The sequence below is a fragment of the Rhipicephalus sanguineus genome, chromosome 1 (assembly GCF_013339695.2).
Source record: "Rhipicephalus sanguineus isolate Rsan-2018 chromosome 1, BIME_Rsan_1.4, whole genome shotgun sequence".
Lineage (NCBI taxonomy): Eukaryota > Metazoa > Arthropoda > Arachnida > Ixodida > Ixodidae > Rhipicephalus > Rhipicephalus sanguineus.
Genome location: NC_051176.1, coordinates 261,417,572 through 261,431,410, shown reverse-complemented (window position 1 = coordinate 261,431,410; position 13,839 = coordinate 261,417,572). Strand labels below are relative to the sequence as shown.

The 13,839-nt window shown below is 50.0% G+C and overlaps 1 protein-coding gene across 1 annotated transcript in view; it reads right to left on the bottom strand.

The window, feature by feature from the left end:
* Positions 1-10,599, bottom strand: part of LOC119378846 (uncharacterized) — a 40,978-nt gene extending 30,379 nt beyond the window's left edge. Inside the window, exon 1 of the mRNA XM_049411574.1 lies at positions 10,402-10,599. Coding sequence (XP_049267531.1) covers positions 10,402-10,480 — 79 coding nt within the window. The 5' untranslated portion in view covers positions 10,481-10,599. The remainder of the gene's footprint in view (positions 1-10,401) is intronic.
* Positions 10,600-13,839: the final 3,240 nt, after the last annotated feature.

Sequence of the window (13,839 nt, the reverse complement as noted above, 5' to 3'; positions counted from 1 at the left end):
AAACACTGGCATGAGGAAACGCGGTCGCTGCAGGGAGCGAAGCGACCTTCGTGCTGTCTATCGCTTCAGCGCAAACAGCGATGAGAACAGCACGCATAAAGGTATGAACTATGAGCCGTCTGCTGACCCATGTCCAGATGGTGCGCGCGAGACCGCGCCCGCCATATCAAAGTACGCATTTCCTGCCCAAGCCAAGCACCCCTCCGGGACACCCCCGGGAGCCTTTCGCGCGACGGAGACGGCCCGCTCGTTTACTCTCCGCCTGAGCAGCGATCATCGGCGGCTCTCGCACGCTTTCACTCGCACAGAGAACATACGACGCGCAGGGTGGTGTTATCGTCCTTGGACTTTATACGGAGCCATGGCGACCGCCAACGGCGGCGGCAGGAATACGCCTGGAGCACCTGGAGTGTCTATCCGCCTCGTGCATCGGTATATCGGTTCTTCTTCTTCTTCTTAAGTGGTTCAGAGGAAAGGAAAAAAGGCACCTAATTTCTGCAGCCCAATAGGGAGCACGGCGCAGTGCCTATAGGGGAGGGGGGATGAGGGAAAAACAGAAAAAGAAAAGAGAAAAGAGAAGGGATAGAGTTAGATGTAGCACACACCCGCACGACACGCAAGCGATGCAGTGAAGCCGCAGCGTTCCGATGCTGCAGGCAATGTTTGCGAGAGTTCCAGGCGGGCGTCTCGAAGTAAGGGGGCACGTAGCCCCAGCTGCACGTCACTTAATCCTTCCTGGGGGCACCGGGCTGCACGCCAGCTGCTTGGAGGCAGACAGCACGCATGGGGTGGCCTTCGGGGAGGTAGTTTCCCACCTCCCGAAGCGCGGCAAGAAGGCTAGTGATGAGGGCATCCCGGGGGTCCTCGGAGGGCTCAGCGGGTGGTGCGGCAGGCGGGCTCGAGATCGGGGAGCTCGCCGGTAGCAGGAGGGATCGGCGCGGCGCAGGAATAGGGCGCTGCAGGCCGGGATCCGTGGTGTCGCTCTCGGGAAGGTTGGTTTTCACCGCAGCAGCATAGGAGCGCACCTCACGGGACTCCTCGCGTACTGCGGCTTTGACCGCCCGTCTCGAGAGCGGCGTAGGAGCGGCGGCCATCAGCGTGGCCACTCTCCTTTCCTCCTGCCAGCGAGGGCAGGTGGGGTTGTCGGCTGCGTGTCTCCCTCTGCAGTTGACGCAGCGAGGACGGCAGACGGCGGTGGCCTGATGATGTTGGCCGCATGTGAGGCAGTTGCCGACACGCTCGCATGCCTCGGTGACGTGCCCGAGGCGCCCGCATTGTCGGCACTGGATGGGACGCGGTCTGGCATGCCGTACTCGAAGCCAGATCCCGCAGAGGGAGACGCGCTCGGGTGGTTGGCTGCCGGCAAACTGCAGCCGCACCGTGCTGCCCTGCCTGGTCGCCGCAACCACCGGGACCGTCGATGTGATGCCCTCGAGCAGCTGCTTGTCCGAGGGCTGGCCGTCAACGCCGTGCATGAAGCCGACGCTCGTGCGCCGATCCGCAGGCACCCTGGCGGTGACGGGAATGCCGTTGAGCTCCTTGATGGTCAGGAGCTCTGACAAACACGGCTGCGTCGATGCGTCTGCAGCCACGATGTTGCGGCGGTGGTTGATGCGCACCGCCACGACATCAGGCCGCATAGCAAACGCCGCCGCGAGAGTCAGGCGTGGCGATCCCTTGAAGGTACCGCCAGGGGCTGAGGGACGGTACAAAACAGTCCCCGCGACTGCCGGATCAGTCGCAATGGCAGCGGCCGCCAGCGCCTTCGCCCTCCGTTGCGCTGCCTTGGAGACGACCGTCACGAAGTCTTCCTCGGCAGGCGGTGGGTGCGGCGCGGTGACCGTGGTGTTTGCGGGCTTCGGAGCTGCCGGGGCCACTGTTGTTGATGGCTCGAACACGCGCTGCTTCCGCCGGCGCTTGGAGCGTGTTTTCCGCTGTCCTCGGCGCCTTTTCCCGCCGACGATCCTGGAGGGGGCCGCAGGGGTAGCAGCCACACTATCGCCGGTGGTCTCAGACGGGAGGGGAGCAGTGGGGGGTGCAGCAACGCACGCCGAGTCGTCCCGCGTCAAGGGGGAACCGTCGGGTGTGTCTCCTGCAATTGCGTCTTTGGTTGGCTGCTTGCGCGGGCATTCCAAAGGGCCGTCGTCGCGTCCCCGCTTTCGCGAGGCCGCTGTAGTGTCCATCTCCCCAGCTTCCGCAGTCGAGGAGTCGACCGTGCTGGCCGTGGTTGTAGCGGCCGGCTCGGGAAGGTCAGGGGAGGCTGGAGGTGCATCTAGCAGCTGCTGCTGCCGTTGCTGTTGTTCTGCTAGCTGCTGCTGTTGTTGTTGCGCTTGCAGCTGTAGTAGGCGCGCTTTCAGCGCGCTCTCGCGCTCCCAATTTAGTCGGGCCTTTGCGCGCTGGTATTCCGACAAGCCTGAGAAGTCGGGTGCGGATTCACCCATCGCAGATTAGCGTGGGGGGTTCTGCGGTAAGCTGAACGGCCGGGTGGCTGTTCACGAGAGACAGGAGCTCTCGTTCGAGGCGGCCAAGCGGTGGGACATGTCGTGCGCACGTCAGTTCGCCACGGCTGCCCAAACGGAACTCTATCGGTATGGTGGCGCCACCGCTCGGCTAAGGCGGTTGTACCCTCTCCCAACCCCCCATAGGATCCCATGCATTTTGAATGAAGTTTGCGATTTCGTTGCGCAAAAACAAACTAGCGCCATCTCTCGACAATACGCCACACCGACGACGCAACACTTCCTCTTGCTTCCACCGATACGCGATGCTCCTAGGTGACCCCTCTCTCCACTTTCTTTTATTTCTTTCGGTGGCCGTGAGAGCGCGCGCTGTGCACTGTGCAGTAGCGCACCCGACAAGACCGGCTGGGCTCGTCGCTTTCGTCGCGTCTTCCTTGAACGTTGCAACGTTAATATTGTGTTAAGGCGGTGGCCACACGTCGGGCGATGAGCCCTGATTTCGTCCAGCTGCCATCTCATCAACAGCAATGTTTCAGACGCCTCAGCTGTGTACTTTTGTCCGTTGGTTGCTGGACAAGATGGCCTCCTGCAAGACCGCATTTTTCCAAGTCAGCTGTGTGTGTAGTTCTCGGCGTCGCAGCAGTTTGATGACGCGAGGACGTCAACTGGTGCTACATCGTGGGAACCGCTGAAGTGACTGCAAGCTTGAAGACATTGTGCCAGAATATTCTAGCGTTCTGTACGCGCACGATTGTGCTACACTTAAAATACCGCGCTTGGCCTCGAGCGTCAACCTGGTACGCCTGTGTGCAACAAGCGTGTTGTTATCGTTGTTGCGTCGGTTAATATCGAATTGCAATTGGAATACCGTTTTTGCAAAGGTAAGTGAAGCTGTAAGTAGTTGTCCTGCTATATGCTCGCTACTCCGCGAACATTACTTCTAGAATCGCATTTTATTTTGAGCTGCACGTACCAAAGGAGAATCTAGCATACGAGATACATTGCACGCGTGCGCATTTCCTATATAAATCTGAGTAATGCCACGCGTGCGCATTTCCTATATAAGTCTGAGTAATGCCATGCTCAATTTAAAGCGCATGTGTTAGAGGATTGTGGCTTCAATGGTGAAAGTGATTAGATATTCCGAAATATGTGATTGCAATGCAGTTAGAACTTTCTCATATGCTAACACGGTCTGTGAACAAAAAAAAAAATGCTGTGTGAATGTTTGTTGGTCATTTGCTAAAGTACTTTCACGCATTATTATGCAGCTGTGTGACGGCTGTTAAAACGTTCAGCAGTGAGATTTTGGTTTTCTTGGCCTAGTTGAGTGCTACGAGTGTTGGGCGAAGATAAAATCGCGTGCCTTTTGTGCGTTTCTTAAGCAGGCATACAGCCGTAATAGTCATTGTTGTTGTACTGTTTGGGGTGTTCAATAAAACAAGAATGCTGTTTTGTACTGCAACAATTTTTATTTCATCTGTGTTAACAGATCACGCAAACAACTTGGACACATGCACGTAAGAAACGTACGCAGTGCATCGCGCGCACGCATAAAAAAACGGGCCTGTCATTTTAAAACAAATAATATAGAACAATCGACGTAACAGACGGCATGGTTGTCTAGTGGAGCAGCGTCGGCAGTACAAATATCAAACCAGAATGAAACATGAATAGAAAAACGGAGAGTAACAGGCGCTTTGCCCACGGCTTCTATGAGCCGCGCGTATCCACCTATCACCACCGTCCGCCGTTGGTGGCGCCACCAGTACCACTGAAAGCAGCAGCGCACGAGGCGGATACTATAATTGCTATCGCAATAAAAGGAACATGAGAGCAGTGCGCCGTATGGGTGTAGGAAGATGGTGATCACGCCTGGGTAGGGTAAGGAGCAGGGGGCTGGGGGGGGGGGGGGTTGCAGGTGAAGCTTGCGTCTACTTCTCTGATACCCCAGCGGCGATAGTGTGGTCTGAGCGTCCACCTCCAATGCCGCAGGCATGGTCGTCGGCAGGATTTTCTCTTGGGGGGTGCAAACCCGTGTTGAATCAGTGGGAGAGGGGGGAGCGCTGGTGTGGCTTGGGTTGGGGGCAAGTGTTGCTGTGGCTTGGGAGGGCGTGGGGCAAGTTAAAGTCACTGGAACGGGAAAAGTACCGCGTTCCTTTTCTCTTCGCCGCCGCGCCCTTTCGGCGGCTTCACCACAGAAATGGTCCAGCTCGCTCGCCTCGCCAGTGTCTCCCGGCCGCCGACGCACGGCGCTTTGAAGGGAGATTGTTGTTATAGCTTCAGAAAAGCGTGCAGGAACATTACGACATCTCGTATCGTTTTGACACTTCATCGCAAGCTTGTTGATGCATCGAAGAAGGCCTGGGTGCTGCGCTTTTGGGTGCAGCAACCGGCGGGAAACGGGCAAAGCCGTCTTTGCTATTCCGAGTGGGAAAAAGGTTGCCATGCGACGGGCTGTGTGGCTGCACAGAATACGGCGCCAAAAATTTGTTCCCACGACTGATACCCGCCTTTCTGAGGCAAGCGTTTCATTGAGAATTCGCAAATGTTGTTTCGGGTAATGTTGGCGTCTCCGCTGCACTCGTGCAGCTGGTTTCGCGTGGTTTCCGCAAAAGGTTAATGCACAGTAACATTACCGGGCAGCTATTAATTATGTTTGGCGTAAAATTCACGCCTTTGAGCTCACATATCAGTGCGCCATGAAACCTGGCTGCTACAGATTAGTATTGCGTGCCGTGACTGCATGACGAACATAAATAACAGTGTGTACCATGAAAATAATGACACGCATGTAATGTAAGGCATCATTTACATGCCATGCTCATGGTGCACCCGCGGCCGGTTCGCTGGCTTGATATGCACCAAGATTGGAAGCGCGTGACGTGACTGTATAATTGTGCCTTTTGTGTCAATCCGGCAGATCCCACGCATTGTGGGAATCAGTCTAATGCGAAGTAGCCAGCAAAGAGCTGCATATATAGCCTTGTTCGTCTTTGAGGCAGATGAAGTCATTTATGTCATGACATCTAGTTCACTATATATCGCATGTTTGTCATGCATACATGCATGTAGAATCTGGTATATACAACGCATGACCTGTAATTTATGCTCGTCACGCACCGATGTCATGTACCAAATTTGGTATACATCCAGTTAACAAAACGGCCGGAAGCGCACAAAGAGAGTGTAATGTAAACCATGCCGTACATGTCATGCATGTCATGGTTTTCACGTTACCACCTGTCATTCATGTTCGCGGTACATGCACCTTGCGCTATACCGATTTTGCTTTATATTAAGCTACCGAACAGGCCGCGAGCGCAGCATGAGCGTGGCATGTAAGTGATGCTGTACATGACATGCAAGTCATGATTTTCATGTTACCACCTGTCACTAACGTTCGTCATACGGAAATATCTCGTAATATCAATTTTGGTATATATATGCATTTCACTAAACGACCGCGAGCGCCCCGAGACCATGTCATGTAAATCATGTTTACATGGCATGCCTGCCATGATTTGCACGTTGTGACGAGTAACTTATGTTCGTCATAAACTCTTGTCGCGCCATATTAATTTTGGTGTGTATCAAGCTAGCGAAGCGGCCGCAAGCGCACCATGAGCGTGGCATGTAATTCATGCCGTACATGGCGTACATGTCATTATTTTCCTGTTACCACCTGTAGTTTATATTCATCATACAGTCATGTTATCCCATATCAAACTTAGTATACATCCCATTAACGAAACGGCCAGGAGAGCACATAGTCGTGGGCGGACAGACAGACAGACAGACAGACAGACAGACAGACAGACAGACAGACAGACAGACAGACAGACAGACAGACAGACAGACAGACAGACAGATAGATAGATAGATAGATAGATAGATAGATAGATAGATAGATAGATAGATAGATAGATAGATAGATACTACGTTCAAACTCGCAGAAGTTCGCTAAGAAATAATTCGCAGTTAATAAATGCCGGCAGCCGAGCGCGACAATGCCGCGCAGTTCGCATTTCTTTATCGCGTTAGTACGCGTGCGTGCGCGTGTAGGCAAGTGAAAACTGCCGCTATTTCTTTCCTAATCAGTTAGAGAACAACAGTATGCTTCATTCGGGGCTGCAAAAGCGCACGCAATGCGTAAAACATGCGTTACTCCGCGTGAAATCCGCGCCGCCTCAGCTTCGGCCGCGCTGGACCAAATATGGCGGCGGGCAGGACGGTCGCGGTACTTTGCCCGTTCCAGTGACTTTAGGGTAAGTGCCCCTTTCGCACCCCCTGCCGACACCCATGGCCGCAGGTACTTGGATCGATTCCCACGTGCTGCCCGGCACCCACCGGTCTTTCCAAAGATGAGTGAGTACCCCAGCCTGGCGATCGATGTTGTGGGTGCTCATTTCTCGAGACGGCGGCCTTTCCTATATTAGTAGGGTAGCAGTATGGGCTTGTTGGTGTGACATGATACAGGGTAAATGCGCAGCAGACGAAGACAGAGAAGAGGCTCGACACACGAGCAGCGCTCGTGTGCGTCAAGCCTCTTCTCTGTCTTCGTCTTCTGCGCATTTACCCTGTGTCTCTCCTATCAGCTCTACGCGGGCCTCAAACATTCTCGCCTCCATCGAAAATGCAGCAGCCGCGGCCGGGATTCGATCCCGCGACCTTTGGGTCAGCGGTCGAGCGCCATAACCGCTAGACCACCGTGGCGGGGCTTGTTTGATATTTAACCTTTTAATGGCGCGCTGACAAATATAGTCACCTAGCCTGCTTTATATAGTCATCTTTTACTACATCTGTTGTAGCCGAGCGCTCTGGCTTTTGTACTTTACAGTTACCTACGCCTTTAGCGACTCCTGCGACTCCGGTTCTATCAATCTCGCAAAAGAAAAAGAAATATCTAAGAGCGTCGGGTTCTGCATAGTGAACACTTGCAGCGCGCTGCTCAAACACACAGACATAACAACTGTGACAGTTCGCGCTTGTCCTGTGTGTACCTGCGCGTTATTTTTGAGCGTCCTTCTTTGTGCTTCAGCGGCGCGCTGCGTTTCGAGCTGCTTGTCGTTCTTCGTGTGACATTCCAATTTCTTGCTATCGCATTCATTGCTTCACCTTGCGGCGAAACTGTGACTTTTTTTTTGCCAATACTAAACGTACCTTGCACATATCGACTTCTTACCAATTACTGGCTCTGAAATCCGCTTTGAATTCTATTGCCTGCAAAATGTGGATGCCTTCTACGGGTCTTGCTGGGTGAATAGCTTGGCACTGTATTATACGATGTGCTGAGTCGTTGCTGGACTTTCGCTGCTGCAGACACATGCCTCCTCCTGTTGTGAATATTTGCTCCAGTTTGTTCTTGTCGTCGGGTAGCAAGCTTGGGCCTCAAGTAGCAAAGCTCCACCATTTTCGTTATACATAAACTTTCGCTTTCGATTCCTCTTTTTCCGGTTCATAAATCTCTATTGTCTTCTTTGTTTCCATCCCTCGAATTCAATTTATTATTTCTGTTTCCCTCGCTTTCCTTCTGATGCCTCCTGTTGTTCTATTACAGTTTCAATTACCTTGTTAGCTTTCTTTACCTCATCCTCCATTCCATCTCCAAGTTGCTGATGTGCAGATACCTCTACACTTTAGCCGGGCTAGGTATATATATAGCAAAATTAATGGTATTTATGAAACTCGCACAGATTTCTGAAAACAAAACAAAACAAAAAAAAAGTTATGCAGCTTTTTTTGAAATTTACGAATGTACCGTAGAGGATGGTCATCGGTTGTTCGTGTTATAGACTTTGTCCCTACTTTCGATTTGGCACGCAAACGCTGCCTATTGGAGTGCGCAGTTTTCTTAGGCACTGAACGCGCCCGCCCAACGCAGTGCGATTGATCTTGATGCACTAGACTATTTGTGCATCGGTGGCTGCATGTATGCATTGATCGTGTGTTAATGAAACGGCCGCAGAACACTGTGGACTACTGATGCTTACACCACCCAACATTAAATTATTCGCAGAGTTCCACAAATAAATGTGCTTACTTCCATACTGCTTTGGTTCGGGTGTCGCGGCAGAGCTCTGAGACACGCTGTGATTAAGCGCGTATGCGGAATGCATTTTTCACGTGGGCGATCAGAGTCACTCGACCATAGATATGTTCGCGGTGTTCACACCCAGATATCTTGACCACCGCCTTTCTTTCAGTTAAGTTACTTAATCTACTGATGAGAGGCTTGTGGTTCCCTGCAGAAAGAACTTCCTTCCTTGCGTTCACACTAATATATGACACGATATTCACTGTGAACGAAGCAATGGTGCCTCTATCACATCATCAAAAATACCTTGGCGTCGTCATAGACCGATGAGGATGGCAATGTGGGTTTGTTGGTATTGCATTCTGCTTGATGACAGCGCAAGCCAAACACATGGAAAACAGAAAATGCACACTCGAGCGCTGTGTTGTGTTGAGTGTGCCTCTATGTTGTCCCTGTCTTAAAGCCTGCGCTACCATGAAGTAGATTTGTCATAGTCCGCTCATTATCTTGGTCAAGACATATGGCGCTGAAGATCGTGCCGAGTGAATTCATACAGGATGTTGCATGCAGGCACAGCATGGAACATTTCTGAATTATGTCTTCTTAAACTTCACCATACGGCTGCCTTCTTTAGGTTACATACGTGACATGCGTTGCGACATGCCGCTTCTCACAAGCATGCGCTATTCCTACTCAGGGGCATGGCCATACATTTTTTAGGGGAGGGGGGGGGGGGTTCCGACACGCTTTACGTATGTCCGTGCGCGTGTTTGTACCTGCGGGTGTACATATACACATACAAAATGCAAAAATTCCGGGGGGGGGGGGGGGCGGTTGAAGCCCCGCAACTCTGGCTACGCGAATGTTCATACTTGCCTACACCAATAAGCCTTCAAGCACAAGCGCGGCGCGTCACAACTAACGGTATAGTAACTGGAGCACGTGCACCTCTTAGAGATATTTGTGCCATGGTGAGGCTCTTCACGCCTGCATACGAATGCTAATCAGTAGCGCACCCAGGAATTCTCTCAGGGGGGGGGGGTTGAAATTCTGAGAAGCCTACAGGAGTGTGGGATGGGGGGGGGGGTGCAGGCACATTGCATAATACGCCATTTCGTTGTTTAGGCTGGAGGATTGCAATAACAAAGAAAATATGAGATACCAAATAGTAATAACAATACTACTACTACTGCTAATAATAATAATAATAATAATAATAATAATAATAATAATAATAATAATAATAATAATAATAATAATAATAATAATAATAATAATAATAATAGGAATAATAGTAATAATAATAATAATATCAAATGTGATGATGATGATGATGATCTTTCAGCGTTTTACAGCAAGATCTTGAAAAACTTGAGAGGGCCAAGAAACTGTTCAGTGAAGCAGCGCACGGAGAAAATAAATCGCATATTGAATAAACCAACGCGTAATATAGTTCCAACAAAGATGCCTGGCAGATACTTATTTTTGCTAGTTTTTCAGCTCCAGGTAGTGATAAGGGTGCTGACGTGCCGGCCTGCTGGCGGTCGCGCATTGCTGTTAAAAAAATTATTACTATGTTAGCGCAAACAAATGGGACGCAAGAAAGGCACACGAGGACACCCGGCGCCGTGTGCCTTTCTTGTGTCCCATTTATTGTGTCTTGTGCCCGATTACCACAGTAATCAGGAAATGTCATACAAACAAGCCCCATTGGCAACTTTAGCAATTAAAGAACTCTGCAACTGAGAATGTTGTGCACAATGTGAGCAGAACATCCTATATTATACTTCCTTCAAGCCTCGCCAAACTACAAATCTGAAAGTGCATCGTAAATATTTACTATAAGCTTTGTGGCATTGATTATAAACAGTATATACGTGCAGCTCAATGCAGCTGCACGCTTACCGTTTTGCCATGTCATTCGGGTGCACAGGTTCGGCGACTGAAGTATCCTCAGTGATAAGTGACTGATCGATTGACGCATCTGAAGGCGATAAGTGCTGAGTCATCGCTTCCTTTTTGGCCGCAATCGGGCATTCCGGTGCTGTCGCTGCATCTCTTGAATCTGAACACGGACTCTTTTTCGGGAAGTAGGTGAGGATCGTGTTCGACTGGCGCTTCAGCGAAATGCATGTGATGTAGTAGCTCATTCGACGCAGATTCGCGCAGCAGACACAGAAGCAAGTTCTAGCAAGCGAACTGAGCGTGTGCATGGGGGCACATCAAACTTCGTAGCTTCCGTCCGATGTACAACATACAAAAAAGAAGTGGTAAAAAAAGAGAGGGCGAGAGTTGTCTGAAAAAAAGAGAAAGAAAACGTGGCACCCCAATACAACTCTCGCACTTTCCAAAGCCCTTTTTTCTTGTCACGCGTCCTTGAAAACAATTACTCATTCTGCCCCGTCGTCTTACTCCTCCCATCTTCGCAACGTATGGATTTTCGCATAGCATACGTGCTTGCTTGGGGTCCCTGCGTGCGCGCGGTACTGCGGCATGGCTGTCGACGCACACACTAGTTGCGCCAAGGCCATGTGCTCGAGCTGTACGGCCTCCCGGGTTTGCTGTCGCTTTGACGAACGAGCCGCGTACGAGGTCGCCTTTCTTCTCGCCGCTCCAATACAGCTCGTCCGTCCTCTGTCAACAAAGTTAAACAAACAAAAAAAAAAAAATGCGCGGCCACCCCGCTGGCGACACCATTTGCCTGTAGAAAACGCAAGCCCCGAAGAAAACAAAAAACACTCTTTTCGAAGCGCCGCCGACGCCCTCTTATCTTTGGAACTTTTAGTGAACATTTTTCCCTACTTTTCGGAATCCATACGGTTCCTTCTTGAGCGGTCGAGGGAGGGATGAACAGGGCTTCTTTTCTTGTTTGGTGGGTATGAAAGGGTGAGGCAGGCGGCGGCAGTGCTCTTCGGTCAAAGAACAGAGGAGTGCGAGGGATTGACCCAGTGCTGGGCAGTATCGAAGATACATGTATCTTCGATACTATCTTAGATACTCTTTGGGTATCTGGTATCTGTATCGCGATACGTCTTGCAAAACGAGTATCTGTATCTGTATTTCCGATACATTCAATAATGTATCGTGTATCTTAAGATACAAGATACTGCTATAGAAACACCACCGTGCGAAAGAATAAACGTCGGCCGAAATTCCGGTTCTCAAGCTGATATTGCTGCCACTAAGCCACCTGAATAAAACTGTCGACAGTAACATCCTTGTATATTTCCGCCAGAGCGCTCCAGCGAGCACAGGCGATGATCTTTAAGCGTCCCTATTGGTGGAGCAGAGTCATGTGATGGCGCTCAAGCCATCGCGACAAAAACAAGCGTGCGAACGTCTCCGCGCAGCCTACCTTTTTTTTTTCTAGATGTTTTCTTCCTTTTTAGTTGTGTTGATGTCATGACACTTGTTAACAGACCCTGCACTCTGCTGCGCACTCCAATGCGTGCAGCGTCTTTTGCGCAAATTCTGATGCCTCTATTGGCCGCGAGACTTAGCGGCGAGCGGACGAAACCCCGCGGTGTGGACGGCTCCTTGCGTCGTCTGCTCACCACACCGTGTTCTCATGTGTGCGTACGTCATGCTCGTCCTCAGGTGACAGCTTATTCCGTTGTGCTAGCACAGCAACAAATGTTTATACTTACGCCTACACGATATACACAAGCATTTCCCCTTCCGAGACTTGTATGTGAGTGCATGCATACACGTGTCGGTATGGCGCTAGGTCGAACCATCGTACCGTCCTTTCGACAAAATAATTTCGATGAGGTTGCCACATTGTCGTTCAAGCACATCACATAGTGCATTTGCCGTCGTCCTAAACGAAAGAGGTACAAAATGTCGAGGTGTGAATGTAGAGTTTTAGCGACACCGCCTCTTAAAGTGTTGGCGATTTTGAAATCATTATGAAACCGCAAAGCATGAACTAGCATCTGCAAAGGCCGGTTACCGGTAAAAGAGACCTAAAACCAGGCATTTCTATAGTGGTACACGCGTATTCATGCAAACAGAAAAGCAGAGTGCGCAAAGTTCCACTTTATCTAATTACGCAGAAATACGGGCTCTCTGTTTTGTAGCCGCCAAAGCAAGAAGTAAATACCTAATGGGCTCAGTCGCGCAACGCTCTTTATATTGTGGTATTGGCTGAACACAAGTTAAACACGTCCAAATAGAGCAAGAAAAAACATCGACCACAGTGCAAAACATTACTGTGACCAAAGGCTAGTACCCCATTGATTGGCAGATTGCGCCTCTCTGACACGTGATAGGGACGTTAGGCCCTATCACGTGTCAGAGAGGCGTCAGAGAGAAGCACCATTAGGCTGTAGTCAACGCACTTTATTCGCCGACAATCGACTCAAACCGCCTACGGCGAAGCGCCGCTGCGTGCATTTGTATACGCGCCGCCGACCGCCTATCCACGCTAACACGGCGACGGCGCTGCCACTTATAGCCCGATCTCGTGGCGAATACTGTCACTATCGAAGTTTGTCCTGCGTGATGCTTCGTTGCAATGTCTCAAGAATGCAAGAATGGGGCTGCTTTGCGTGCCGCGCCTTTCACACATTAGCGATTTGAAAGATCTTGTGGATGCAAGCTTGACTTACATAGTACGATCAGATTGACTTACATGCAAAAGAGATTCTAACAACCGTCCCATTATTAGTGCCGACGTTAGATGCAATAGAACAAGCATTTACGTAACAGGAAACATTTTGACGTACTGTATCTTTGTTCTTCCTGCTAAATTATTCGAATTTGATTGTTATCACAAGTGCTTTCTTTGCTGTCTTCCGTTTTTTTTTTTTTGCATCCCATACATTACCTAGTCCTCTGCATAGTTTTTCGCCCGTCTGTTTATTGTAATATGTCTTTTGTAACCTGCTACTAAAATACGTTCTCTGCTTTATTCTTATTTTTTAACTGTCTGCGAACGTGTTTTATTTCATATTTCGCGGGCTTTCTCTAAAAACCCGAAAATATTCACCATGCAGCATGTACGCTGCCAAAAAAATTGGGTCGGTCGTTTTTAAATTCGCTCTACGATGTGTCGAAGCGCAGTTGGCCCTAAAGTGAATATTAAAAATGTCGCAATATCGCATAATTGACCTTATTTAATTAACCAGTTAAGCTTAGTACAAAACATACCATAACGAGTGCCACATGACGGCAAACCAAATACATTTGGTTTCATTCAGCGGCGGTTAACCACTTGTTTTTTTAATAGTGGGTTCTACTTACGCGAAACACCCTGTATACTTATTCACTTTGATTGTTTAATACGGAACGACCTTGCTATTTGACTTAAATATATTCGTTTTTCTTTTTTTAGGTCACCTT